At 40.7% G+C, this 27,626-nt stretch overlaps 1 protein-coding gene and 2 long non-coding RNA genes across 6 annotated transcripts in view; 1 reads left to right on the plus strand and 2 right to left on the minus strand.

The window, feature by feature from the left end:
- Positions 1 to 27,626, plus strand: part of ADAMTS9 (ADAM metallopeptidase with thrombospondin type 1 motif 9) — a 170,017-nt gene that overhangs the window by 96,643 nt on the left and 45,748 nt on the right. The window contains exons 29-30 of the mRNA XM_007192397.2: positions 18,961 to 19,128; positions 25,739 to 25,912. Of these exons, the coding sequence (XP_007192459.2) occupies positions 18,961 to 19,128; positions 25,739 to 25,912 (342 nt within the window). The remainder of the gene's footprint in view (positions 1 to 18,960; positions 19,129 to 25,738; positions 25,913 to 27,626) is intronic.
- LOC103012746 (uncharacterized) lies at positions 3,830 to 14,588 on the minus strand. Its single transcript, XR_009009591.1, has 5 exons — positions 14,430 to 14,588; positions 13,671 to 13,776; positions 13,201 to 13,344; positions 5,596 to 5,767; positions 3,830 to 3,913 (listed from the first exon to the last, which is right to left on the minus strand). It is a non-coding gene; the product is annotated as an uncharacterized LOC103012746 (long non-coding RNA).
- Positions 14,593 to 25,825, minus strand: LOC130709103 (uncharacterized). Of its 4 annotated transcripts, XR_009009595.1 has the most exons (4): positions 25,725 to 25,825; positions 18,535 to 18,835; positions 18,396 to 18,461; positions 14,593 to 14,618 (listed from the first exon to the last, which is right to left on the minus strand). It is a non-coding gene; the product is annotated as an uncharacterized LOC130709103 (long non-coding RNA). The 4 variants fall into 4 exon arrangements; XR_009009592.1 differs by having other exon boundaries at positions 18,396 to 18,835; XR_009009593.1 differs by lacking the exon at positions 14,593 to 14,618 and adding an exon at positions 15,314 to 15,664 and having other exon boundaries at positions 18,396 to 18,835.

The following is a 27,626-nucleotide window of genomic DNA, read 5'->3' on the forward strand; positions in this document are numbered from 1 at the left end:
CTGAACCTACAAAGCCACCATTCTTAGCCAGGCCTGCATCCCCTTTCCCTTATTAGAATGAGGTTATGCCTTGGCCAAAGCAGTCCAATAACTTTCCACAATGTAGGAAATGTTCTCTATCTTTGCTTTCCAATATGGAAGCCACTAGCCACACGTGGCTAATATTAAGCACTTATTATGTGGCCAAGTACAATAGGGATACTGCATTTTAAATTGTATTTAACTTAATTACTCTAAATGTAAACAGCCACCTGTGCCTGGTGGCTACCGTATTAGACAGGGCAACCTCAGGCAATTAGCAATTAATATTCAACTAGCCAAGGGATCAGTAAACGTATAAAAATAAATTGGGGAGAAAAGCCCTATGTCAGCATGTAATGGGTCCCTGTGTAGGATGCCCTTGCGTCTAATAAGTACCATCCTCTTGTCATTCTTCTGTTTTGCACCATTGTTTGGGAACACTTTCGTGGGTGTTCCCTGACAGCTGGGCATTGAAGAAGTAGCACAGGGAGATCAGCTCGGTGCTTTGTGACCACCTAGAGGGTTGGGATAAGGAGGGTGTGAGGGAGACGCAAGAGGGAGGGGATATCGATATATATGTAAACGTACAGCTGATTCACTTTGTTATACAGCAGAAACTAACACAACAATGTAAAGCAATTATACTCCAATAAAGATGTTAAAAAATAATAAATACAGTGGTCAAACCTAAAAAAAAAAAGAGGCTTTTAGAACCAGCTGTCTTTAGAGTAGTAACTCCAGGGCCTCCACATAAAAGCAGCTGTTAAAACAAACTCTCCTCTTTTGCATCTCAGAGTTCACGTTCATCATGGCAGTAAGTTCAGTTAAGGAGAAAGAATGTTTATGTGTTCTATGGGTCGAAAGGGCAAGGTGTAATGATGCTTTTTAGGAGAGGGCAAAAATGGACAACGCCAGGTAGCCACCTTGTAGAAGCTTGAATTCCGAGAGACCATTCCCTCTTTGAAGGAGAAGTTTCAAGAAGGCAACGTTCATATTTCCTGAGCCCTGTAGGTAAAGGTTGAGTAGATTAGGTTCATGGAGCTGTCTCAAAGACACTTCAGAAGAATCAGAGCTGAGGCTATGTCTCCTCCGTCGCTATAATCGCCGTCATTTAACTTCGCCTCCCCAGTGTTAAGAAAACCATGATGGTTTGTTTCATGTTCATACCCTGTACTGATGCACCCAGAAATTAAAACGTATGTAACGACACTGGCTGCAAATTGGCTGATGATATCATCAGTTCTCTTTTCTAGCGACCAGATAGAGTTGTGGGCTTTTTTTTGCCCCTTTAGGGTGACATCTGAATTAAACTATAAACCATTCAGGTGGTCTGTTTTTAGAAGCCCTTTTTCATTTATTATCCTCACTCTTAGGTTGTCTATGTACTAAAATGGGAAATAAGTCAAATAACTCTCTCTAAGCCACCTTCTTCTGAAGTATCCCAGAAAGTAGATGAATGGATTGCTTCAGTTATCTGCAAAAGAGCTGTTTCCCTTCAGTTTTGTACAGTGCATTTCCTCCCATAATTATTGGGACAGCTTTGACTTTTTATTATAACAATCACATTTTGGAGCATTTACTTTCTGCTAGAAATTATGCAAAGCAATTCACTCACATTATCAAATTTAATCTCTTCTACTTGATGAGCTTAGCACCATCAGATAAGTTAGCTAGTTGGTTCTAGGTCAAACTGTGGCTGAACCAGGTTCTGAGCTTGGTAACCAAGATATAATCCCCTCATCTTGCTGTTTAGTTGGTGAAGTGGTGAAAAGCTGTGGAAAGAGGATGTCTACAATTTAAGATTTTCTGTTTTTCCAGATTGTAACTGCTTGAAACATTCTGGAATTATTGAGCCATTTACAGATTTTGCTCAGAGCTCTAAAGGGATGAATATGAGAACATTGTTTTTCTTAAAATTAAACCAGGTAAAGAGCAAGATTGGGGCTTTCTAGAAGACTTGGAGGGAAAAAAAGCATCAAGTATTTATTAAGCACACATTAAGTGATATTTCTGACATTTTAATATACAAAGAGAAATAGAATAACTGGAGGTAATAAATCTAAGTGTTTTCTTTGTTCAGTAGATATATAGGTAATCAGGATGAGAAATTAGATTTTGGTCAAGCCAGTTAGGGGATTTGTAGATGTTTGTGGTGATTAGGTTTATTGTAGAATGTGATATGCTGTTGCACTACAAGTGAATTATGAAAAATGATGAAATTAAAATTTATTTAAAAAGTGATCTCACACTAATAACTGTCTGCCTGAAATAAAACACATTAAATGTATTGAGTTATCTTCCATACTCTTTCTTGAGCTAAAACTAAGCTACAGGAGTTGAACTCTTCTGGCAGTGCTAAAGCTTATTCCTTCCCATTGGTAGGACAGTCAACCACTGTGAGTTCTGCCCTTGCATTCACCTCGTTCTTTGCCCCTCGTTCGCCCAAATACTGATGTATTCCTCCATCCATGTGGCAAGTGCATGCCAAGATGTGGTTATGGTTTGGGAGGTGTGTAAGATGAAGTGAGGGAAGAGATGACATTAAAAAAAACGAAACAAAACGTGGTTTTGCTCCCTTTTTCTAACTAGAACAAAGGAAGAAATGTAGACATAGCCACCACATTTCAACTGAAAATCCTTTTAACCGAATCATTTACTGAATTGCCCCAAACTTTAATTTCCTTTGGGCTGTAGACGCCCACTGTCCAAGCTTGGTGCCTTACACACAGTAGGCGTACTATCAACAATATTGAAATGAATGAGTGAATGAATGAACTACTCAGAAGCTGATATCCTTATTGCAGTGGCCTAAACTATGGAAATAAAGAGCTAACTTGCAGGAGGGAATCATAAAAAGAAACACATAGGTTTGGATGCTGGTGGTGTATCAATAGTGATTTCCTGACTTGGAGAGTTGTATGGTAGTTATGTAGGAAAGTGTCCTTGATTTGGGGAAATTAGAGTTTGAGAGATGATGGAACATTATGTCTGCAGATTTTTCAGGAAAAGACAAAATAATAATGGCATATATGTATATATTTAGGGAGGACGAAGGAGGGAGCAAATGTGGTGAAATGTTGACAGTTGGGGAATCTGAATAAGGGGGAGAGGGAGTTCTTTGTGATGTTCTTACAATTTTTCTTTGTTTGAAATTTTTCAAAATAAGTTATTTATTTTTTTAATTCTTAAAGAAACGTAAATATGTTCAGAGTGTGTATTTTACTTCACAAGGAAGCAGAGAGTAGATCTGGATTCATTTCAGGGCTTTCAAAATTCTGACACATTTTAGGAAGCTGTTTTTAATCTCAGGTTTGCACCGTAACATCATAATAAAAGTGGGTGCTCTAGTCCGAGCTCTGCGTAAACAGCATCTTTCCTAGTTTTTCATTGGCTTTTTTCTCATGAACTTCTTCTTCCTCCTCCCCCCTACCTCCCTCCGCCCCTCCCACCCAGGCAGCTAAAATGAAAGGGCCTCTGGGAATGGTGTGTTTTTTGCTCCCCTTTTCCCAGGGAAATCCAGACTTTCATTGACGGTCTTGTTAGTAAATTCCAATAAATACTTGGCCAAATGCAGACTCCCCTTTTTTAATCCATTGCTCCCCAGTCAAAGCCCAGAATCCTTTGAAAACTAAAGAACTTTTCCACAAATATGTGCTGTCTGTTTTCCTTGTGCTTCATGAAAAGCCCTCGCCCAACCAACTCACCTATTCCTGCATTGCGGTTGGCCCTTTCTTAGTGAAATCATGATTTCCTTCTCCTTGATTGTCTCTTAATCAGCTGTGAAGTGTCTGGGAACCCCTTAGCAGTGGCAGGTCACAACTGTGATGTCAGGGAGGAAGTGCTGTCCAGAAGAGCCTGTTTGTTTCACTAGTTGAGATCTTCATTGCTGTGTCTGGGAATTGATTTTACATTGTACATGTCACGTTGTCTAAGACCAGGGATCCCCAACCCTTTTAGCCTTGGATCTTGACCTTGTTAAACTGATGTTCAGTGGACCCTTTACCACCCCCCCATCCAAAAAAAAGCTCTGTGTGCCCTGCCCCCCACCAAATGAATTAAAATCAATTCAGTTTTGAGAGCTTGTTGAAGGACTTTCTGAAAACCTTGGGATTATTCAGTGGTTCTCAATCGGGGGTGATTTTTATCCCCCAGTGGACATTGGGTAATGTCTGGAGACATCGTTGGTTGTCATAAATGGGTTTGGGGGGGGCGGGTATTCTTGGCATCTAATGAAGAGAAGCCAGGGATGTTGCCAAGCATCCTACAGTGCACAGCATGGTCCCCATAGGAGAGGGAGGACTCATGATCAAAAGTCAAGGCTGAAGTCACAGTTGCAAGCCCTGTGGAGTGACTCTGGTTAGCTATCAGAAAACAATTCTCTCTGGAGAGTCAAATTTTCCATCAAGTAGTATGTGGAATCCTAGGAACCCAGCAAGGTCAAAGATTTTCAAGAATGAACTGAAAATAGGAGGTTTCAAAGTTGTTTCACCAGACTATGAATTTGCAAACCAGCAAGCAGTGTCATTCAGTCTTTTTTGGAGCCGGGAGGGAAAGTTGTTGATGTGCACAGGTGTGCCCGGTGTGGTCCATAGACATTCCGCATGGTAACTTTGGCAGGGGTCACTAACTTTGGATAGAAAGGCATAAATGAGGATGGGAATTTCTACAAAAACAAGCGTTATTCCAACATGTTCATACTTTTGGATTGCATGAACTGATAGCACTGATAGTATAGAGATGATAGATAGGTAGATATCTATAGATTCCTTTGCCTTTTATGTTTCAATCAAACAGCACTTCCCTCATTCATGGTAGAATTTGCACATGTGTAATGCTCTAGCTATATCTAGGAATTGGTTTCAGAGTTGAATATTTAGGAGTTTTTTCGGGGGAGTACTTTTATAAAAACATAATTAATCCTAGTGAGCATTTTATCTGGGAAGCAGGAGACCAGTTTCTTACTAAAGACCGAGAGTGTGGTACAGAAAGTGTTCCATGACTTGTGAATAGGTCTGAAACAGGGTTTCCCAGCCTCGGCACTACTGACATTTGGGACCACATACTTCTTTGTTGTGGGGTGTTGTTCTGGGCATCCTAGGATGTTTGGCAGCATCCTTAGCTTCTACCCGCTAGAATACCAGTAGCATATCCTCTTGGTTGTGATAACCAAAAATGTCTTCCGACATTGGCAAATGCCCTCTGGGGGCAATATCTCTCCCTCGTGGTTCAATGAGTGTCTTACAGCAGAACTTTCCTTTCCATATTCTCATAGGCATTAAGTAGGTATAGTCTACAGCATTTCCCAAATTTGTTTGATACCAAATTCCTTTTTTTTTTTTTTAAGTCAGAGAAGTCTTAGAGGTTTTAAAATTGTTCTCTTCCTCCTCTCAGGGAAGATAAATCATTATGTTGTAGAGATCACCAGGTTTTCACAGTTATTCTCCCACCAGTTGTTTTTTTTTAATCTATCAGAGGAAGCCCTGATCAGCTTTTTCAGATATGTGGCATTAACCTGGCTTTTCAATACATGAACTTCCCGGGGAAGAAAGTTTCTGAAATTCTACCCCTTCATACCTCTCCTTTTCCACTTTTCAAATCTTTTCTGCTTTAGCAGATGGCAGTTGCTATGTATTTGCCAACCTCAGACCCCCATGCCACACAGACACACGTATTTATGATCAGAATGGCAGGTGCAGCTCCAAGATCCGTGGCACAGAGAACATCTTAGATGATCCATCTCCTGGCCCTAGAAGGAAAATCAATCTCAATTCTTCTTCTTCAAAAAGGTCACTAATGATGACCATAAACTCTAATATTGACTCCAAATCTTTGAGACCAGAGAAGACATCTATTGGTAGAGGAAAGGCAAGCAAAGTGAGCCCAGACACTGTCATCAACCTCAGAAGTTTTATGGTAGGAACTAAACTCTAATGAAATATTGGATTCTTCCCACAATGTTTAAACTTTATTGGATGAAAGACCGGAAATTCTTATAAAAAGAAAGACATACACGTTGGAGCTCAATGTAGAAGAGACCTTGGTTCTCCATAAGACAAATGAGTGCTACCTTCCAGAAGTAATTGGAACCTTAAATTACCAATGGACTAACTATGTCAAAAGCTCTTTCAAATTAGAAACGGAGTTTTGCCTTTTACTTAATTATAACCTTACCAGTTATTCTGGGCTATGAGACGATACAGCCACTAATGAAATCTTACTTCTCTGAATGAATGCGTTTCTCCACATCCCAGTCACCAACTGTTGACCAGTGGTCTTACATGTCTTGATGTGGCACATAATAAAAGTGCCTGTCTGCGGTAGGCCAGATGGTTTGACCAGAAGTGGAGAAGGAATAACAAAAGGCCCACATTTACGGATCATCTTCTGTGAGCCAAGCTTTGGGCCTGGTGCCTTGTAAGCATTATTGCAAATCCTCATATAATCCTTACAAAATGGTCCCTATTGTGTCCATTATGCAGGGAGGAAAACTGAGCTCCATGCAGGCTAAGCAAGTGTCCCAGCATCCTACAATCAGTAATTCTTGGATCCAGACCTGACTGACTCTCAAGCTTCATGCTTTCCCACTCCCTCTCTGGAAGGGCTTTCAAAACTTCTAGAAATACTGATTTTGATTTGTGACACATCCAAAAATAGGCTCTTGCCCTAGTGGAAACCAGTTTAGCTCTCCTCTGCTTTTTAAAAGCCATTGAAACTGAGTCTTTGGGGTCTGAATTTTTGAATAGGCCCTTTTAACACTTCACTTGACTTTGAATGGTTTTCAAAGGAACTCAGAAATTGGGCTTGGTCACCCAACACTCTCAGACCAGAGCTCTGAAAAGGGTTGGTTTTCCCCTGCACATTTATAGCACGTTAGAACAATGTGAATTAGTACATCTGTAAGGAAAGATCTGCTGAACTAAGAAAACTAGATATTTCTGAATGTGGCCTAATCCTATTATTTGGGTAATAACCACCTCACTTAGTAGGGAGGCTTGTGGTGGCCAGCTTGTAGAGAGTGTACAGGAGATCGAATTCAATCTACAGTTACAAAGTCTCAGGCTTGATGTTGGTTTTGTAATCCTGAATACCCTGTACTCTGAGAGCGTTTTTCTAAATGAAAGGGAACTTAAAAAAAATCAGGCTCAAACTTAGACACATTATTTTGGAACAGATGGTATAAGTCTTTAGTTTGTTTTGTTTTGCTTTGCTTTGCTTTGCTTTTAGATGTTTCCAGCCAGAATGGAAATAGACAATATCTGGCCTAGAGAGAACCCATTCTGGTCCATTATATTTCTTTGTAGTCTATTTTCAGTCTGTATATCTACATTTTTTCCATCTGGCAAAAGAGTCAATCTAAGGTGACATCTTTGGGAAGGAGAAACAACATGTTGTGACCCTAAGAGTACATGGTGGTCTCAGTGGCTGTTAGCCGAGCTTTCAGTGTTAGGCTTGCCTGTGCAGGACAGTGTGGTCTTCTGAGTTCCCAGCTTCTAACCCTTGCTGTCCGTTACCTTACATCATATTCTCAGATAACCTTCCTCTTAGATGTCTCCTGTGCAGTGTTCAGTTCTGTAACTATGAATTAAATATTAAACCACAAGAGTGCTTAGCCAGTTTTAGATTGAATAGACACAGGCGATAGGAGAGAGCACGAGTTATTTATTTGGACCCTACCAATGAACTGAGCATTGTGTAGAATGTTTGCTTCATCCTTAAAAATTCTTGTGAGATAAGTGGCTCTAGGCTCTATTAGATACTATTCATTCACGCATGTGTTTGTGTGTTCCCTAAGTATTCAAGTGTTTTCTATAAACTAGGCACTGCTCTGAGCACTGGGGAGATAGCAGTGAACAAAACAGACAAAAATCCTTGAACTCATCAAGCTTACATTCTAGTGGGGAGGGGGAGATAACCTATAAATCACAAATAAAACAAAAGTTTAAATATGTATCGTGAAAGAAAGTGAGTGCTGCCATGGATAAAAATAATTAAAGAAGAGAGAAAATAGCATGGAAGAGAAGGTGGGAACTGTAATTTTAAGGTCAGGCAAGTCTCCAATAAAAGGTGGCATTTGAGCAGAGATCCGGGAAAATACAAAAGTAAGCTATGTGGATACCCAGGAGAAGAGTATTTCAGGTGAACACCTGGAGACGGGAGTATGCCAGGCATATCTTGGCAGTCGCCAGGCCAAGGTGGCTGGAATAGAGGGGGTGTGGATGGTAGGGTGTGAAATTAGAGATGAAATTGATGGAAGGGAACATGGAAGTTGATCGTGGGAAAGGGAGAGAAAAGGACCATTGGAGGCATTTTTGCTTACACTTAGTGAGGTAGGAAGCCATTGGGGGGGAGAGAGAGTTGAGTAGGAACGTGGATTTGTTTTAAAAGAATGAGTCTGGCTTCTGAATTTAGGGGAAGCTATAGGAGGAACAAAGATAGAAACAGGGAGAACATTAGAAGCCATTGGAGTAACTCAGACGAGAGTGCTCAGTGGAAGTGGTGAGAAGTGGTAGGATTCTTTTTTTTTTTTTTTGGATTCTTTTGGTTTTTTAAAATATTTATTTATTTAGGCTGCGCCAAGTATTAGTGGTGGATTCGTCGCAGCACGTGGGCTCCTTAGTTGCGGCATGCAAACTCTTAGTTACGGCATGCATGTGAGATCTAGTTCCCTGACCAGGGATCGAACCCAAGCCCCCTGCACTGGAAGTGCGGGTCCAACCACTGGATCACCAGGGAAGTCCCAAGACGTGGTAGGATTCTGACATATTTTTAAGATAATGCCAAAGGATTCGCTCCAAGTTTAGATATGGGATACAAGAGAGAGAAAGGAGTTGGAATGACTCCAAATTTTGTGCAGTGGACAAGTGGATGGATAGTTTCCATTGATTGAAATGAAGATAATAGGAAGATCAGGACGTCCGTTTTAGACATGTTAGGTTTAAGATGCTTACTCACCATCATCTCATACCTGGTTAAGCATCTTGCATAAGATCACAAAGGAATAGATAGCAGTGGTCAAACCAGGTCTGATTGATTTCCAAAACTGAATTCGTAACTACCATGTGCTTCTGCCTCAACTCTTGGATTCTCATTAGAATAAACCTCAGAGTAGTGCAGGAATCATTTAAATTTCACAGAAAACCATCAACCATGATTTTAGCCACTTGTATGCCCAGTCTCCCCTGTTGTGAGCCACTTACATTTTCGTTGGGTTTTATTCCTTCTCATCGCATCCTTTCATAGTGGTACTTTTGAGCCTTTTCTTTAGCAAAAGGTAAGCAGGAGGAGGAGACAAGGAAAGCCACAAAGGACTTGACTAGCACATATTGATAGTAACTTGGTCTTATCTGAAGTACCAGTAGAGCATTGCAAAGTTGGAGGATGAACGTCTCATTCAATAACGGTTAAGATGACCTTTTTCCCTCTCACTGAGGTATATTTCTCTGATTACAGACTCAGATAGGTATGCATATTTCCATTCTGGGGGGGGGGCATTCATGTCCACCCAAAAGCACATTCACTGCATGAACGACTTTCCCCCAAAAGTTGTAAATTTTTCAGTGTAAGATATTTGACATACTTGGCAGACAGAGATGTTCCTTTCACACGAAACTGATGCAGGAATGGCCAGACAGGCAGAGAAAGCAAGACTGGAAGAGGCAATTAAATGAACTCTGCCCTAGTGTCTTTTAAATGACTGAAAGCTCTTTGGGAGGAAGAAGAAGCTCAAGGGCTGGGCATTGGTTGGGTGCATGAAAGTCCAAAGACAGCCTGCCTGCATTGCTTTTTTACAGAAGCATTCCCAAAGGTGACTTTAGCTTCCCAGGTCTGTCCCTGGCTGGCTGGGACAGTAGCCCAAGTCATGCGTGGGTCTACCCAAGTGCTGTCATCTTCTAGCAGAATGACATCTCCAGGTAGCCTGGAATCCTCCAGCCTGAGCCCTTAGTTGCAATCCACCTTCAGAGCGCCAAGAAACGTGGGGTCCCTGTTCCCACCAGCCATAACTTTTCCATCACTCACTCACTCAGACTCTTCTGCACCCACCTTGGAAACAGCTGAGAATAAAGGATGCTGGAATAAAAACCTCACCCATTACCCTTCCCGTCTGCCTTCATAAATACTTCTGTGCCTAGCACAGGGTGTGGGTCCTGGTACCATCTTCACCTCTTTCCTGAAAAATGCCAATATCGTGATTTTGCTGAAGTTGGGTTACAAAGAATCATCACGTCTAACCTTGAAAGGGAAAAGAAGCCTTAAAAAATAGGCACTGTGCTTGGGAATGGGGAATCAGAGGGCATGTGAGTGGTAACAGAGCCTGATGACATAATATACCTCAAATCCCTGAGGGCACCATTGGATGTGTCCACTCTAGAAATCACCACGTATGGCTTTTGCGAATTTTCTTGGTTTTTGTTTCTATCTTGATGGGGAGAAAAACTGTAATATTTACACTCCTGCAGAATAAGAAGAACCCCAATTTGGGTTTCGCAAGTTCCATAGCTAATTTCATAGGCTACTGTATTTCATGTTAAAATGTATTTCCCACCTCTAATAAGAAGTTGTTATACTATGAGGCCGCAGGCTGTATGGCTGGAGAGCCTGGTACCTCATAATCCTTGGAGGGTGATGGGAGGTGGCGGTCATGAGCATCTCTCACTGCCTCCCCTTCTGTTCCTGGCCCTGCCATCTCCCTTGCGAGGCGTATGCAAGGCTGCCTACTTGGATATAGTATTGACAGGAGCTTTCAAGTGTGCTCCAAGAGTTGACGTGTGAATCTTAGTTCCCTTTCTCCCACAGTCTTAGACCTTTGTAGGACTGCAAAAGCTGGGGGTACTGGGGGGCAATGGGGCTGGAAGGATGGCCCGATGCCCCATCCAGCTGCGACGACTGTGATTCCTACATCCGCTTTCTTCCTTGGTGTTCCCTGCCAATCTCATGCTTTCTCAGCTCCTTTTCATGGTAATAAGTGCCATGGTGGTCCTGGACATGAACAGCCATCAGGCAGGCCTGTCAACACTGGCTTAACGCCCTGAAGTCACAGCCCTTGTTTCCCGGCCAAGCTTTCTCTCCTTCCTCCTCGGTCATTTTGGATCCCTGATGCCCCTGTTCAGAGCCATTCTTGTATTGTGAGAAGCCCTATAAAAATTTCCCTAAACATGTTCACATCTCCAATGAGCAGATATGCTTTCTGACAAAGGACTCTTAGCACTCCCACAGCTGAGCTGAACCAAGCAGGGAAGTGAGTGAATATGTGTTTGGTAATGGTTATCACTGATGTGGATTCTGTGCTTCAGGACATTGAAAGAAATAACATAACAAAAAAACAAACGAGAAACACAAGGAGTTTTTGAGATAATCGTGAGCAGGAAATGACGGAGTAAAAAAGAGATGTGACTTTCGGATATGGTGCCTTTCTTTTTCTTGTCTTTCTGTCTTCTGTGGTTAGAAGAGACCATATTAATAAGTAATAGTCTATGAGAGTGAAAAGGGCACTGCAGAAGAAAAGGAATCATCAACATTTATGTCTGCTCTGGGGATTTCTCTGTGACCTTTAGAAAGAAAAGCTCTTCACCCATTCACAAGAGGGAGATTTTGCCAGACTAAGTTCCTCATTCACCCAGCAGTGCCTGTATTAGAATGTTAATTTTAGACTCCATGAGTGAACATATATTTTTAAAAATACTCACCTTTTAAACTGCATGTTGGGAGAGATTTTTAAAGAGTCCACTGAATAGAAGTAGTAGTAGCAGGAACAGTGAACGTGTATTGATTTTTACACTGTCGGGCCAAAACACCAAGAGCTTTGTATGCATTGTCTCATCTAATTGTAAGGCAGCCCTGTTGCGTATGCATAGTGCTGTTATCCCCATTTTACAGAGAACAAATCTGAGCTGAGAGTAACTTGCTCCAAATGGCACTGTGGTAAAATGGCAGATAGCACTCCAACGTAGGTCTGTCTGACTCCAAAACCTGTGCCTTGAAGAGCTACATTTTAGAGCAAGGTGAAGACAAGCACCTGTGTGGTGAGCTGTGGAATCCCATGCACAGCCAGCCCATGGAATTTGTTTTTAACCGGTACCTTAGAAGAAGAGGTGGTTAAACCCATGCTTGTTCGTATTGGTGTTGGTAATTCCTCAAAGCCAGAGGCACAGAATCTACACCTGCCTTGGCTAGCCCCAGCCCATCCTGCTAGCTCTATGTGAGCATGACGGAGTTGGAGTGGAAGGAATCAGGATGCCTGGTTAGCTGTGGTTCCCAAGCAACAGGCAGAACGCCAGAATCTGGTCACAAGTCCCCAGTGCAATGGGCACCAAATAGTGTTCCTTGCTAGGTACAGGACCTCCTAGTCATAAGCCTACGTCTATTCCTTCTTTACTGTGTGACAGTGAGCATGACGTGTCTCCTCTTCCGTAGCACTGAATTTGTAAAATAAATACATGGACTGAATAAAAATATATATAAAATACGCAGAGATGACCTATAGCTCAGAGATTTGAGAGCTTAGTCCTTGGTGAATCGGCAGGCCAAAATTTACAACCTGTAACCTTCCATTCATGACCACGCAAAGGGCCGTTCACCAGTGAATAGAGATGATCGTTCACCACGTGGCATCAGGCTGAATGCAAAGGGTGACTCGACCTTGAAACATGGCCAAGAGAAAACCAGAGTGTGGCTTTGGGCAAAGAGAAATGTGGCTCTTTATTTATATTTATGTTATTGTACATGATGGTATATTTACTTTTCATAGCATCTGTCTTCCCAGGGTGCTAAAGAGGTTGTGAAGAAAGCATTAAAGTCAGAAATAGATTGTGTAACCATCCTCTTCCTGGGAGACTAAGGAGTCACAGAGGTCTCTAAAATAGTCTTAAGAGCCATTTCTTTAAAGTCCTAGTTTTCAGTTATCACCACGGGTAAGCAGAGGTAAGCAGCCTGTTTTCTTAACCAGGCCCTCTCTTCAGTATAACTTAGGGAAGAAGATGGCGGTTCTGGAGAAACACATGCTATATGTGAAGGCTGACTCTGCTTGCTTCCTGGCTCTGTGACCCTGGGCAAGTGAGGTCACCTCTTTAATCCTCAGTCTCCTTATTTGTAAAGAGGAATCCTAATAGTACCTGAGCCACAAGGTTGCTGTAGGGATTAAATAGGAGAAGCCAGTAGCCTTCAGCTCCCGGTCCCACTCACAGTAAGCGCTCATGGTGTGATTTCTAGTAGCTCTGCTCCAACTGAAAGAGTGCTCTTGGGGTGGCCTCTTTGAATTTAAGTAACTGCCGAATCAGTTCAGCATTAGCACTGGGGGTCAGATTCCAGGTGGTTCTTTCTTGAAACCTTTAGGAAAACATGACATTTGGTTTATCGTACACTTCTATGATGGCTATAGCTTTCATGTATTCATTCATTCCCATAAATATTTGCTCAGTGCCTACAGTGTGGAAAGCAGTAATAAACATATGTGGATTGCAGCTACTATCTTTTTTCTATGTGACGAGCCCACATGGTTTTCCAGGTCTTGCACTGAGCAGATTCGAAACGTTGATCCCTAAGTCTGTATCTTTGCACTCAACATTCTTTTTCTCCCCCCACCGGTGGAACAGTGGGTACAGGCTGGAATCCCTTTGCCTTTTCTGATCGTGTGATGTTCATGCAATACTCACTTCACTTGTCGTTATAACTGGCAAAGGCAGTTCTGAACCATGGGCGGCACGAGCATTGCCTCCTTTCTGATATCATACTTTCCAGATGAGGTCTGCCTTTATGTTTCTTAAACAAAGTCAAAATGAGAGTAGAATCAAGAAGAGCTTGTTGAAAAAAAAAAAAAAAAAGCTTGTGTTTTAGACGTTTTTTTTCATATTTTATAGAATCACAAGGGAAAGGCCTTGAATAATAATTAGTACAGTCTCCTGTCTCACAACTGAACTCTGCCCACCAGTCTCAGAGTGATGGTTAAACCTGATTGTCAAAAATCCTTAGAGTATCAGAGTCTTGGCTTAGCTTGGTAATGGATTCTAGTATATGACCTTTCTCTTGGCTTCTCAATTCTGTCTTACTTCTAACCTGCTGTCAGCCAGTCCTCTGGTTGGAAATATGGACTCGTTGATCAACATCCTCCGTAAGACATTTCATATAAACATCTGTATGTATACAGATCACTTGGAAATAGGAATCACGCAGACATACTCAACTGTACCCACTCTGCTGGGACTGTCCTCCTAGACCATCTGTTAACCCTTCTGTATAAGCATCTGCTACAACTCAGGCAGTCCTGGTCCACACCCCACCCACTCCGGTGCTTCCTCTGAGCCCCAGCGTCATCTAGCCCCATCGAGAAGCTTCCTTCTAGCCAGATTCTGTGTGCATCCCTGACCTAAACCCTCCCCTTCCTATTCCTTCTTGGTTCCTCTTGGCATCCTTACCAATTCCGTGTGGTCCTCCCATCTCCATTTGGATGTCCAGGTTCTCAGCAGCCTCGGCAATGCTGGGGATCTCATTCTTTCTAGGTCTTCACCCCTTCTCATCCAGGCAGACACACTGGGGTTGTTTGCTGGCTTCTCGGTTGACTGAGAGACCCAGCCCCTCAGGGAAAGAACCGATGCAGGACAACCCTAATGCCAGGGACAGCACACCAGGAACAGTGAGATACAAACCCACACCACATCCAGAGCTACCACTAGAGAGGGGGCCAGTTCTGTTTCCACCAGATGTGTTGAAATGCAAGGATTTTAAACTCTCAGACCTTCGTCTAAAAAGTAAAGACAGCATCTGAACAAAGCTCCACATTAAACATTCCCTTTGAATGACCTCGCAGAAACAAAAGCCCAGGCATTTGAGATACTGACCTTGGTGTTTCTATGTAACAAGCAGAGATTACTTTGTTTGAGGGTGTTGTTCAAAGTTGGGGGGAAATCATTCTCTTAAACAAGTTGGATTGTTTCCCCAGAGGAAAAAGTCAGAGTCCTACTGGCAAACTAGGAGATTATTTTGGCTGTAAATATAAGGAATTAAATACTCCCCAGAGCAAGAACCCTCAGATATGTAGCCAATAAATAATATGTACTAGGTGATACTCTAAATTTAACTATTATATCTGTGATGCACATTGATGCAAAAATCACTGCCTGGGAAAGGACTGGAAAAAATCAGATGGAAATTTCCCTCAGAATAGAAGAGCTGAAACCTGTGTTTGATTATCAAGATGATAACTTCTTTATGAGATCATAATAGACCCACTAATAAACCTGTTAGATAGGAAAATTTCCACAAGCAGCTGCTTCTCTCATTGGTAAATTAGAAAGCATGAAATGAAAAGTGTTTGCTATCAGATTAGATACCTTGCGAATTTCCTTACCTGTTTTAGATCTTAATTTGAGGCAAATAATATGTGTAGTATTGCATCCTGTTTTCCAAGTCAGTTCCATTCAAGTTCCCAAATAAGAAAACCACACATAGGAATGGGTGGGATGCAACTAATCCAGATATTTAAAAGATTTTTAAGGCTTTATATTTCGTATCAACTTCATCTGTCTTCATTTCATGGGCAATAGATGTTGGTTGCTCCAGTGGTGCCCCTCAGGTGAATTATTATCAGTGATGTTGTTGATAATTTAATTATTTTCATTGTGCTGTTATGTTCCCAACAGACATCTAGCCACTTGGATTGGAGTCATGTGGGAAGAGATATATACATATAAAGCATTTTGGTTATGCCATTTTGAAAACACCATTTGTCTCCAGTAGTAGTACCTATCTCTATGGTTATTGGAATGATTAAATGAGAATATAAAAGATATATAAAGTCTTAGAGCAGTGACTGGCACCCAATAAATGGGAGAAAGCTGTGCCTTTTCTAATTCTGCCTCTGTAGATTGCTCCCTACTTTTCGGTTATCTCTTCCAGTACCACTAAATGGGATTTGTTTCATTTGTGTATTCAACATTTACTGAGCACCTACTAAGTTCCAAGAATTATGCAAAGTGCTGGAGTATAGTGATGAACAAAACTTCCATAATCCCTGCCCTCATGGAACTTACAGACCAATGGGTAGATTACTAAATCAGCATTTCCACCAACTCTCTTTCTCCCCTCCATAATAAGGGACAGCTTGTCTGGACTGTTTATATATTGAAATGATGATCCTTCAAGGTAGAATTGCTTTAAGTTGACCCATGTTCATCTGATTAATATGACAACTATGTCTGTTTCTTCACCATAATCAAGCACATTACCACCCATGAATCCACATCCTTTAAGTTCAGCTCATTTCCTACAAAGTAATATATTCTTGACTCCCAATGCAGTTTTTCCCATCTCTATTCATGTCATCACTGTCTCTCCAGTTGCCCATACCAGAAACCCAGGAGAACTTCCTGACTCTGCCCTCTCCCCTCCACCCCACAGCTGATCCATCAGAACTATCATTTCTACTTCAAAAAATGCATCTTCAATTCACCAACTTCCTTCACCCCTCCACTCTGCACCCTAATCTATGCCACCATCACCTCTTGCTTGGACAAATGCATTAGCTTCCTGAGTAGTTTTCTTGTTTCCACTTATGCTGTATTTCCACTCATTGCCTACCTGGTAGTCAAAGTAGAATTTTTGAAACAAAAATCAGACCGTGTCTTACCCCAACTTAAAACTCCTCAGTGATTTTCCCTCTCGTGGAGAATGAACTATATTATTATGACCTATGAGCTCTGCATGGTCTGGCCCCAGGGAATGCCTCAGGGAGCCCTCCTGCAACCACTCCAGCTTGTTTTCTTCAGAGTACTCATCTCAGTTAGCAAGTATATATTTATTTTTGTCATCACTTGATTAATGCTGGCCTCCCTCACTGGTCTGTAAACTCCATGAGGGCTGGAATTATATTAGTTTTACTTATCACTATATTCCCAGCACTTTGCATAACGTTTGAAACTTAGTAGGTGCTCAGTAAATGTTTGCTGAATAAACAAATGAACTCACCTCAGATTCTAACTATGCCTGTATTTTTTGGTGGAAGTAACATTTTTTTTTTAAACTTTTCCAGTGTCTCTAGCTCACATTTTCATTCTTTCTTTCTTTCTTTTTTTAATTAATTAATTACTTTATTTTTATTTTTGGCTGTGTTGGGTCTTCGTTTCTGTGCGAGGGCTTTCTCTAGTTGCGGCAAGCGGGGGCCACTCCTCATCACGGTGCGCGGGCCTCTCACTATCACGGCCTCTCTTGTTGCGGAGCACAGGCTCCAGACACGCAGGCTCAGTAGTTGTGGCTTACGGACCTAGTTGTTCCGTGGCATGTGGGATCTTTCCAGACCAGGGCTCGAACCCGTGTCCCCTGCATTGGCAGGTAGATTCTCAACCACTGCGCCACCAGGGAAGCCCAACCTTTTTAAATATTAAAATAGTCACTAATAATAGGGATTATCTGTGTGTAAGTCATTAGACAATTGGTTTATAGGTATACTTCTTGGAGGTTCATTCTAAAAGCCTTCTAGAATTATAGCCCATAGTCTTTATATACATCAAAACACTGTAGGTTGAAAGATGGATATTTTTGTTTCGGTGTAGATATTTAAATTCGGCTCTTTCCTTCCACACTGTATACTCTATTAAGAGTGCCAGAATGACTACTCCAAATCATAATACTCACAAGATGAGAGCTCAAAACAACGTTTCCGTCTCCTAAAGTAAAAAGTTATAGCCAAACATATTAACATACATATTTTAAATATCTCTAGCAGCTGCTATTGGAATTTTTATAATGGTTTATGTTTACTAGAAAAACGTGTCTGACACATTTATGAATGGGATCACTTTGAGCTTGCTTGGTAATAGTGTTTGAATTTATGTTAGGCTACATGTTTTACATGGTGCTATTTACCTATTAGGCATAAAAGGGTACTTTGGCCATTTAAGTTAACAAAATCACAGAGTTAGCAGGGGAAATTAGAAACATTGAGTAGAAGGAAATGACATTTGAAATCTATTTTTGTTGTGTTTTCACATTTTGCTGTTCATTCTTAAGCTCATTTCCCTCTGACATGTAAGGACATCATATTGGGAAATAATGTGTCTTGAAAACCGGAGCCAGCAAGCTTATGATCCAAGTGGTAATGACTTCTGTAATCGCTAATGAGGCAATGGACGTTGAATATCTCAGCATACTTATGGGGGCCAGCCTCTTGCCTATTCCACAAGAAGCTGTCATATCAAATTTTTGTCCTGATGCCATGAGCCCTTTGATTCCTAAACCTTACTGAGAAACCTACTCTGAAATCAAAGTCAAGTTTCTTAGATGTGGTCAGACAAGGTCACATTAAAACAGTTCAGTGAACCTGCAGATCAAAGTTGAAAGGTAATGCCTCCCTCCCAAACTTGGCACTGACCCACCTGCTAGCTTACCTTTCAGTTTCTAACATGCCTTTTTCACCTCCTTTCCAATGGACTGGGAAAATGAGAGCTTCTCCTCTGAAAAATGGTAGAAGAGTTTCCTTAAATCAATTCACTAGGAAATGGGGCACAGCTGAATTTGGAAACACACCTTTATCCAAAAGAGTGAATTGTGAGGTAGTTTGTTGAAGAAATGTCTTAATCAGCGATTGCATGAAGTGAGATGTCCGAAAGGAATCCTGACTAATTCATAGTAGGACTTCTGTAAATCAGAATTTCATGGTAATTTCAGGTTCATGGGCTTCATTTTTGGCCTAAATTACCAGGATTTACCGTCGTTCTTGAGTGACCCAAGGTACTAGACAGGATTCCTGCTGTCATGCTGTCCACATTGTTTTCTCCATTGCTGCCTTCCTTCCATGTTGAGCCTTGAGGTGTTATCCAAAATGGCCCTTCAAAAGGGGGGAATGGTGACTCTCGTTAGGCATGATCGTAACATCTCACGACACAGGTTTTTATCAAATTCCTTGTGATTAAAAAAAAACAACAACAACCTTGCCATTGCTTTATATTTCAGTGTTCTGTCTCTTGTGGTCGAGGGCATAAACAACGAAATGTTTACTGCATGGCAAAAGATGGAAGTCATTTAGAAAGTGATTACTGTAAACACCTTGCTAAGCCAAATGGGCACAGAAAGTGCCGAGGAGGAAGATGCCCCAAGTGGAAGGCTGGCGCCTGGAGTCAGGTGAGCAATGCTTCTCCCCTCATGACTGCTTCCTTACCTTCGGCCACATGGCTGACACCAGTGTGTTGGCTTGTTTCCCTGCGCGGTTTTGGTTTTTCAGAGGGGAGCTTGGGGACAGGGAGGGAAACAGCTTTATGTCAGGATACTCGCTAGCTGTGGGACCTTGGGCAAGTGGCTTCAGCCCTTGGCACTTTGGATACCATCTACAATAGGACAGTTGTGAGGATTAATTCCAAGTGGTGGTAGATGTAGATGTCAGCTGTCTAGGACGTAGTAGCCCCTCAGTCCTTCGCTGATGGCATTTTTATTACTATTTACCACTTAAAAAACCACTAATTCAGATTCTAGTAAGGTTGACTATGTTACCTGGCAGGAATTGAGTCTGAATTTACCTTTGAGGTTCTTAAACAAAGGGCTGTCAATATAAAGTATTAGAGAATACTTCTCTGCCTGTTAGCTTGTATACAATAGAAGTGGGGGACAGATGGGGAAGTTCTCTGTCATTTCCTAGCTCTGCGACCTTGGGTGATTTGTTTGACCTTGCCAAGCTGACTTCATATAGCTCTTATGAGGATTTAAAACAGTAATGAATGCCATGTACTTAGCTCTGGGGTCTTAAATCTAATAAGATCTCAAAAGTAATATTTTTTTTACTTGGATGAGTACAATGTGTGTTATATCCAATGGGGAAGGAGAGTAAGTACCCAAGAAACTGACTACAGTTAGACTCTACTAATTCTAAACCTTTGGTAACCTAGTCAAGAACTGGGTGGGAGAGTTTCCCTATTGAATTCAGTAGGGAACTTTAGAAGCTTCTGTTTACCTATAAACAATTGAGGGGTGAACAAAAGTCACTCATATCTGGCCCTTAAAGTAGATCTTGTCACTCCACACTTGTCCATTTCCTCAGCTTGGTTGAGGTGCTTACTTAAAAGTAATAAGGCCCAATTTCTTTTCACATATTCTGTATTTAATATGTTCTTTCTCTCCATTAATTTGATTCAGTAAGGTTTTACTGAATTTGTAGCTCTCCTATGCAGTGGAGATGTATGAAGATACTACGTAGAATCGATAGAAAACTAGGTTCAAGGTTAGCAGCCTCTAGAATTGATGCTTTCGGAGCCTGGTTCTTGATTCCTGATACCCCAAAGAAGCTTTGCACAGATGTGTTAGCATGAGGAGGAATTGAGAATCCTGCATTTCAGCACGACTAATAGAAAATTCCTCTAGAAACGTGGCTTTTTCTTAAATGCCCTGAGCTGCCATCATTGTCCCCCATACCTCCCAGCCTTACTCCCTTCACAGAGAAATAGAACACGGCCTGCATCGTTCCCCAGCAGAGGAGCCTCATCCCTCTCCATGCTTTTATCATAATGGTCATGTTTTGTTTTTATTTTTGTTTTAACAATCAAAGCATCTGTGCCCAGCCAGAGCTAGCTCCTCCTCTGGCTTCCTTAAGGGACCAGATTTCTAGGCACTATTTCCTACTGGTCATCCTTAATGGTTTGTCTTAAGTGACTAGTGTCATCTGTAACTTCCAGCCCTTTTTATTTTTGGAGCTATTCAATGCATGTAAAAGCCTACAGCTAACATGATTTAAGATACCACACTAATTAGCTTGTCCTCTTGCACACTTTCATGCTCTGTAACTTTTCTTTATGTCCCTTGGACATATCTACTATTTGCACCTTGTCCTGAATATTAAGTTGAGAGCATGTAAATGGTACTCATTATAAAGGCCAATTCATTCAATAAAAGGATGATTAAAAGAATCTTTCACTCTTTATTGGTAAACACAGAGTGAGTTTTACTCTAGTATCCTGTGATCTTGATGGGAAGTCTAAAATTGTTCACAAAGCTGGGATGATTAGGTTTGAACCCTTGGGGTTTTTTCAAACATAAGGTAATAGGATTATCGGAATTCCTCCCCAGAAAAGACCGCACCTGTTCAAAAGGATTGCTTAGAAAAGTCTAGTTACCTTTGTGGAAAATGCAAGTAAACACAGTTATGTAATGATCTGTGGCCAACTTTCTAATGCTCTGATTTGATTTATAGAAATGAATTATAAAAGCAGGCAAGACAAGATGCTACATGGGTAAAATCCAATTTGTGCAATTTAGAAGCATACCTGAAAATAATCAGACCCAGAGTTTGATGGAGAAAGACAGTCTGCATGATTAAAGGTTATTGGTTTACTAATGATCCCATGGTAAACAGAAATATCCCTAAGGCAGTAATATAAAGCAAGAATAACGATTATCCATTTGCAACAATATTTAGAAAGTTTTATATCTGGTCCTTCTGTTTTCTGCTGGTAGCTATATTCTAGTCATCTCATCTTCAAGGTAGGGAGAATAATTATTGCAATTTCTCATCATGTCAAAATGTGTGACAGTAATAAGGCATATAGAATATTGGCATAGGAAACTAGTATAGCCTTGCTAATCTTCTTCGTCTCTCCCTCAGAATTGGTGTTTTGAGGTTTAAAGCGGAATGTTTCACTTTTATATCTTTTGAAAATCTGGAATGTGTCAAGGAAATTTTTCCAATAAAAGAATAGCTTTTTTTGGAAAACATCCTCAGTAAAGTTTGAAAGCATTTTTTTTCAAAAGGTCGTGTTCAGTTTGTTTAGAAGATTTTGATCAAGAGCTGAGGGATGAAATTTTCAGACACAATCAGCATCCATTTCTTGATTCAGCTTGATAAATGTGAAGGTTCTGTAGTCACATGATTCAAAAGCATTCCAGAATAAAAAATTTTTAATGTGTCCTGTTCCTTTAGAAAGGCTTTTTAAACAAATGAAGATTAGGACTAAACAATAAATCATCAGAGTAGAATGAAAGTAACACTTTATCATCATTTATCAATCATGAATTCATTCAATCCTGAGATGCCTGTTTTTTTCATATTTTAACATTTCTGTGGTCAGGATGGGCCTAACAACCAATGAATGGAAGGCCATGATTTAATTAATTGCTCTTGTTTTCTTTCTGAGTGATACAAAATGTAATACTGTGTCTTGGAATCAGTGGTGTCTTAAATTCAGAGAAATACTTAATTTTTAAAAGCTCTTCAGTGCTCATGCCAAAATGGAAACTGGCAGATTGCATTATGAACCTAGCAGCCATTTTTGGTTGGGATTTTTCTTGTAATTACAATGAGAGCGGCTTGGTTGTGGTGTCTGATTCTGAAGTATTCTGCAAGTGTCTGATGGAGAAACATGGCAAATGTGTAGCGTGTGTCCTTTGAGAAGTCAGGGAAACCATATGCACATGGTCAGTGATGAGAACTAGAGTTGCCTTAGTGATTTGTGCTTTCTTGTTACTTTGTATTTGAACTGCAAGCATTGATGTTGAATTGTTTGAATACAGGCTTTTCACCCACACTCTTGCTGATGTACAAAAGGCTGCATATTTTAAAACTGGAAGCCAAATTTTAATCCACGGTAGCTTTGGTTTATTGCCTAGGATAGAATTTACTTGGACTGTTTTCTGTTTTTGTTTTTGCTTGAGTTAGGGTGATTATCTCTGTTCTTTGCTTTATTTATTTGTGGAGTATCTACTTAAAAGGTTTACTAGGAAGTATGGAAGATATTTTATGCAAGATGCTTAGCATAGAACTAAGGTCTCAACTGGCAGTGATTTTTTGTATCTCTTGGGGCATTTGGCAGTGTCTAGAGACAGTTTTGGTTATCTCACTTTGGCAGAGGAGGGGAAATGCAACAGACATGTAGTAGGGTAGAGTCCAGGGATGCTCCCAAACTTTCTACAATGCACAGGACACCCCCAACAAAAATGAATTATTAGGTTGAGAAACCCTACAGTAGAGCCTCGGCTAGTAAGTGCTTACTAAGTTTGCTATTGTTGTTACCAGTTATTGTTTATTAAAGTTGGCTCATATAGTTATTTTTCAAACTAAGCCCTCCTTTAAATAATGTCACTGCCATGGTTGCAGTAGTTGTACTGGAAAAAAGTATGTAAAATTCTTTCCAGGTTTTCAAGTGTATACTACAATTCCCTAAACATCAGAAGTTCCATAGAGATTCTTTTTATCTATGGAAATAAGCATTGTTTCCCCTTTAAATCGGTGAGTTCTGTATACTAGCAGTGCATAGTAGGGAGTAGAGAGGTGAAACACAGCTCCCAGCTCAGTAGTTTGGAACTAAAAAACATCTACTTTCAAACTGGCACAAATAGACTGCCATGCAGAAATGATAGATGGGACAGAGGAGGGGGGCATGTTAATAGACACCGCTCAACCTCTTTCTTCTGCAGAATAACTAAAAGTTGGACTAAATAAAACAAGAATAATTAAGCACGCACACGTGCACACACCACCACCATCAGCACCTCCAGGGTCACGCAGAGGTCTTTTTGATGCTGTTTTATTCATGGGGGTTCCGCACAAATCTCTCAGAATTCACCAAGCAAGGCTGGCTGTCTCTGTATGCAAAATGTTGCCTCCCCTGAGACAGCACAGGAAGAAAAGTTAAACACAGAGAACTAACTCTGATGCAGTATACTTCATTTTGAACAAAGATTACCATGGATGCAGTATTCACAGAGGCAGGGCTTACACCTTACTGTGCATATAAGTCCTGTCGAAACTTTTGAATGTGTTAATTCACGGCTAGCTTTGACACTGAAAATCGGAAGCCACAGTGACATATTGTATCACTGAAACTTCCTTTATCTTTTGAAAAAATATCGAACATTGTAGAAATGATTTTTAAAATATTGGTTGCTTATGGCTTTTAATACCTTGCCTTTGCTGAATCGTAGGTAATAATTTACTCAGTAACAAACAATAGCATCAAAAAGAAGTTTCGTTTACTTAGAGCCTGAATAGTATACACCCTGAAAGCCTTTAACATTTTTTCCTTTCTCTTTACCTTATTAAAGCGTCATGAGATTTTGAATATGTATTAGCTCTATGCCAAACTCAAATTTGTTTACTTAATTGTTTACTTAATTTTTCCTTGTGTTTCCATTTGGATACATTATTCCGGAAGTGTACTGTTTTATTTTTTTAAGACCCCAAATTCAAATAGCCAAAGGGTATTTTGGTTGTTGTTTGTTGTCAGTGGCTGCTGATGATTTCTGTCATTCATGTGCTAACTCTCCGATGTTGCAGTTCATTCATTTCCTGTGTAATCAATGGGAAATATACATGTAGCTCCCATAAGTATTAAATGGCCATCCTCTGTACACAAGGCAATCAGGCACCCTCTCATTCCACCAAGAACATAATGACGTTAAAAGTCTGGTTCCTTGTGGGTCACAAACTCATTCAATCCAATTAATACAATTAAACCCAAACAATAGTAGCTATGTTGCTCCAAAATATTTCCTCCTCTTCAGCTAGCTTTGATGTGAACATTTAAGCTCCTGCCTGGCATAGACTCATCTGAAATGATATTATTTCCCAAAATGCCTTCTAAACACCACCACCTATTTTCTTAGAATCTGAAACGGAAATAATATTATTATGCAGCAGAATTCATTAGGGTGTGCTTCTTGTTAGTAAATTCCCATTAGCTGCAGAGTACAATGACTCCTGCTGCAGGTTAATTGGACAAGAATTTTTGTCTAATTGAAAAGCGTGATTCTATTCTTTACGAAGACGTCCTCTCAGGAATATGGCTGTAGTGTATGTTAAGCTTGTTTTCTCAGTTAGACAAATGAATGGCAGCTGAGCTATCACAAAAACTTGGAAATAATTTTTAATAGCTCAGTGAAATAATAGGCTGTTCTTTCCAGTCAGATGTTGCCTTTAGTTTCTGAATGTCAAAAGCTTAATAAAGACAGTAATTCTTGGCCTGCCCGTAAGTGAGATTATGAAACCCAGCAATGAGGAAACCATTAAAAAAATTAATTTAGAGGAAAGTTAATTACAGATTAATAGGGTGTTGTGCAGCTTGGTCAACAAAATGTTTCAGCCTGATTAACAGTATTTTTCACGGACTGAAAACACCCGAGGAAATTTTTTTTTTTTTGTCAGCTTTTATTTTTTGTATATTCATCCGAGGTTGTAAATAGATATAAATACTTTAACGAATTCCATAGTTAAAAAAAAAAATTTCCCTATCTCCAGGAATAGGAGCAAGAAGAAGAAGAGACTGAAGAAAATAATTCTATTTATAAGGCCCTAAAAACTTCAGTGATTTACTCTCCTTGAGTTACATTTTCCATCTGCCAAGAAATTCTCTTGTACAGAACTGTATCTCCAATTTTCAAAACCCTTCAACCTTCCAGGATAGAACTCATTTGGGATTTTCATTTCACATGGCAGTACTACTTCTAGGTTGTACTGAATGTCTCAGAATGATCTCTCCCAGCCTATTCCATTGTCCAAGAGTTTTGTTAGCCTGAAAGATTTCCCCCTAACTTGAGTCTCTTCCTCACTCAACCAGCTTTGATAGGCAGTGAGTTTGCAGATTTAAGACATTCTCTTGGGTCCCTTTCACTGGAAATTAGAAAGCCTTGTGATAGCTGTGAGGGTCATTGGATTAGGAATGCGGTCCCCAGCTCTGTGACCCTCTCCACCCCGATGATCACGCCCTCCCCCAAATGACCCGAAGCTCCCACTTACGCACTCTTGTCCTTTTAGTGCTCTGTGTCCTGTGGCCAAGGCGTGCGGCGGAGAAATGTGGGCTGTCAGCTGGGAACACACAAAATAGCCCGAGAGACCGAGTGCAACCCATACACTAGACCGGAGTCAGAGCGCGCCTGCCAAGCCCCGCCGTGTCCACTCTACGCTTGGAGGGCAGACGAATGGCAAGAAGTAAGTAGAGCCAGGAAGTGGGCACCTGCCAGTGTTCGCTCAACCCCTTTGCCATCATCACATCCGTTCCCCCGTGAAGCCCTCCAGCATGGTGACAAGGCTGGCTCTTTCCCAAAAGGTTTGCTGTCAGACGGCCAACAGTTCACTCCAACAATTGTGGGAGAGCTCCTCCTTTTTCTGCCGTTCCGACGTCTGTGTTCTCGAGTGTTCCAAATCTGGCTGCCTCCAGAAAAAGTTGAACAGGCCTTGGGCCAAATGCATAAAGATAACTTTCCCTGAAGGAGGGGGAGATGGAAGAAATATTTTAAATATGTATATTCAGATGTGGTCATTCTGGATGAGTTCAGACAGCCACTAGGGGCAGACCCTAGGTAGGACGTACTCTGGGTTTTTTCCTCCTTCCACAGCTTTGGCCATCAGCTAGAAGACAGGCACTCATTTGAAACCCTGATTAATTAGTGAAGGATTTGCAGCATTTGAAAATCTGAGGGCATCTGAAGAACTGCTCCATTGATGCAGAAATAGACTTGTTTTTCTCCCACCCCAAGTTAATGTCTAGTTAAAGAAAACACTAAGTGTCCCTGGGGAATGGCCTGGCCTGCAAGGATAGGACATTAGTAGGAGGGAACCTCTGTTTCCAGTACAGAAGATTGATTTGTAGAAAAAGGGGGAAAGGATATTTAAAAGCAAAACCGTATCTACTGACATTGGAATGAAACAGAAAATACAAGCTGTAAACGGTTCAGAGATAGGCATAGTAAGACAGGAATTTCCCACTGGGAACGGTTTTCAGGACAGGCGAGACAGTGCCTGGCACTGTGCTAAGTGCTTTACGTTCATCACCTCACTTAATCTTTTTAACCACTAAGTGGTTTAAAAAGACAAAGTGGGTATTATTATTATCCCATTTTGCAGTCAAGGAAACTGAGGTTTGGAGGGCCAATGTCATTTGTCCAAATGTTATACACCTAGCAAGTGGAAGAAGCAAGGCTTGATGCTAAGTTAATTCTCTTAAACCGTTATGAGATACTGCAGCTGCTTTCTTTTTCCTTTTTTTTCTGCAAATGCTAATGGCATTGCCACTTTTCCCCCTGTTTTTATTGAGATATAATTGACATATAATGTTGTATTAACTTTAAGTGAAAACCTGGTGATTTGATATATGTATATATTACAAAATGATTACTACAGTAAGTGTACCTAGTATTAACAACTATGTCACAGTTACCTTTGATCACCTCACAGAGTTAACGATTTTTTTTTCTTGTGCTGAGAACTTTTAAGATCTACTCTCTTCGCAACTTCCAAGTTTAATGTACAATATTGTTAACTGTAGTCACCATGTTGTACATTATATCCCTAGGATTTATGTCTCTTACTACTGGAAGTTTGTACCTTTTGACCACCTTTACCTGTTCACCTACTCTGTGCCCTCCCCGCCCCCCACCTCTGGCAGCCAGCAATCTGTTCTAAGTTTGTTTTGTTTTGTTTTCAGATGATTCCACATATAAATGAGACCGTACAGTATTTGTCTATTTATGTCACTTAGCATAATGCCCTCAGGGTTCATCCGTGTTGCCACAGATGGCAGGATTTCCTTCTTTTTATGGCTGAATTATATTCATATATATTTTTTCTTTCTATCACATTTTCTTTATCCATTCATCCATCATTGGACACTTAGGATGTTTCCATATCTGGCTATTGTAAATAA

Source organism: Balaenoptera acutorostrata, chromosome 10 (genome assembly GCF_949987535.1).
Source record: "Balaenoptera acutorostrata chromosome 10, mBalAcu1.1, whole genome shotgun sequence".
In the NCBI taxonomy this organism is placed as follows: Eukaryota; Metazoa; Chordata; class Mammalia; order Artiodactyla; family Balaenopteridae; genus Balaenoptera; species Balaenoptera acutorostrata.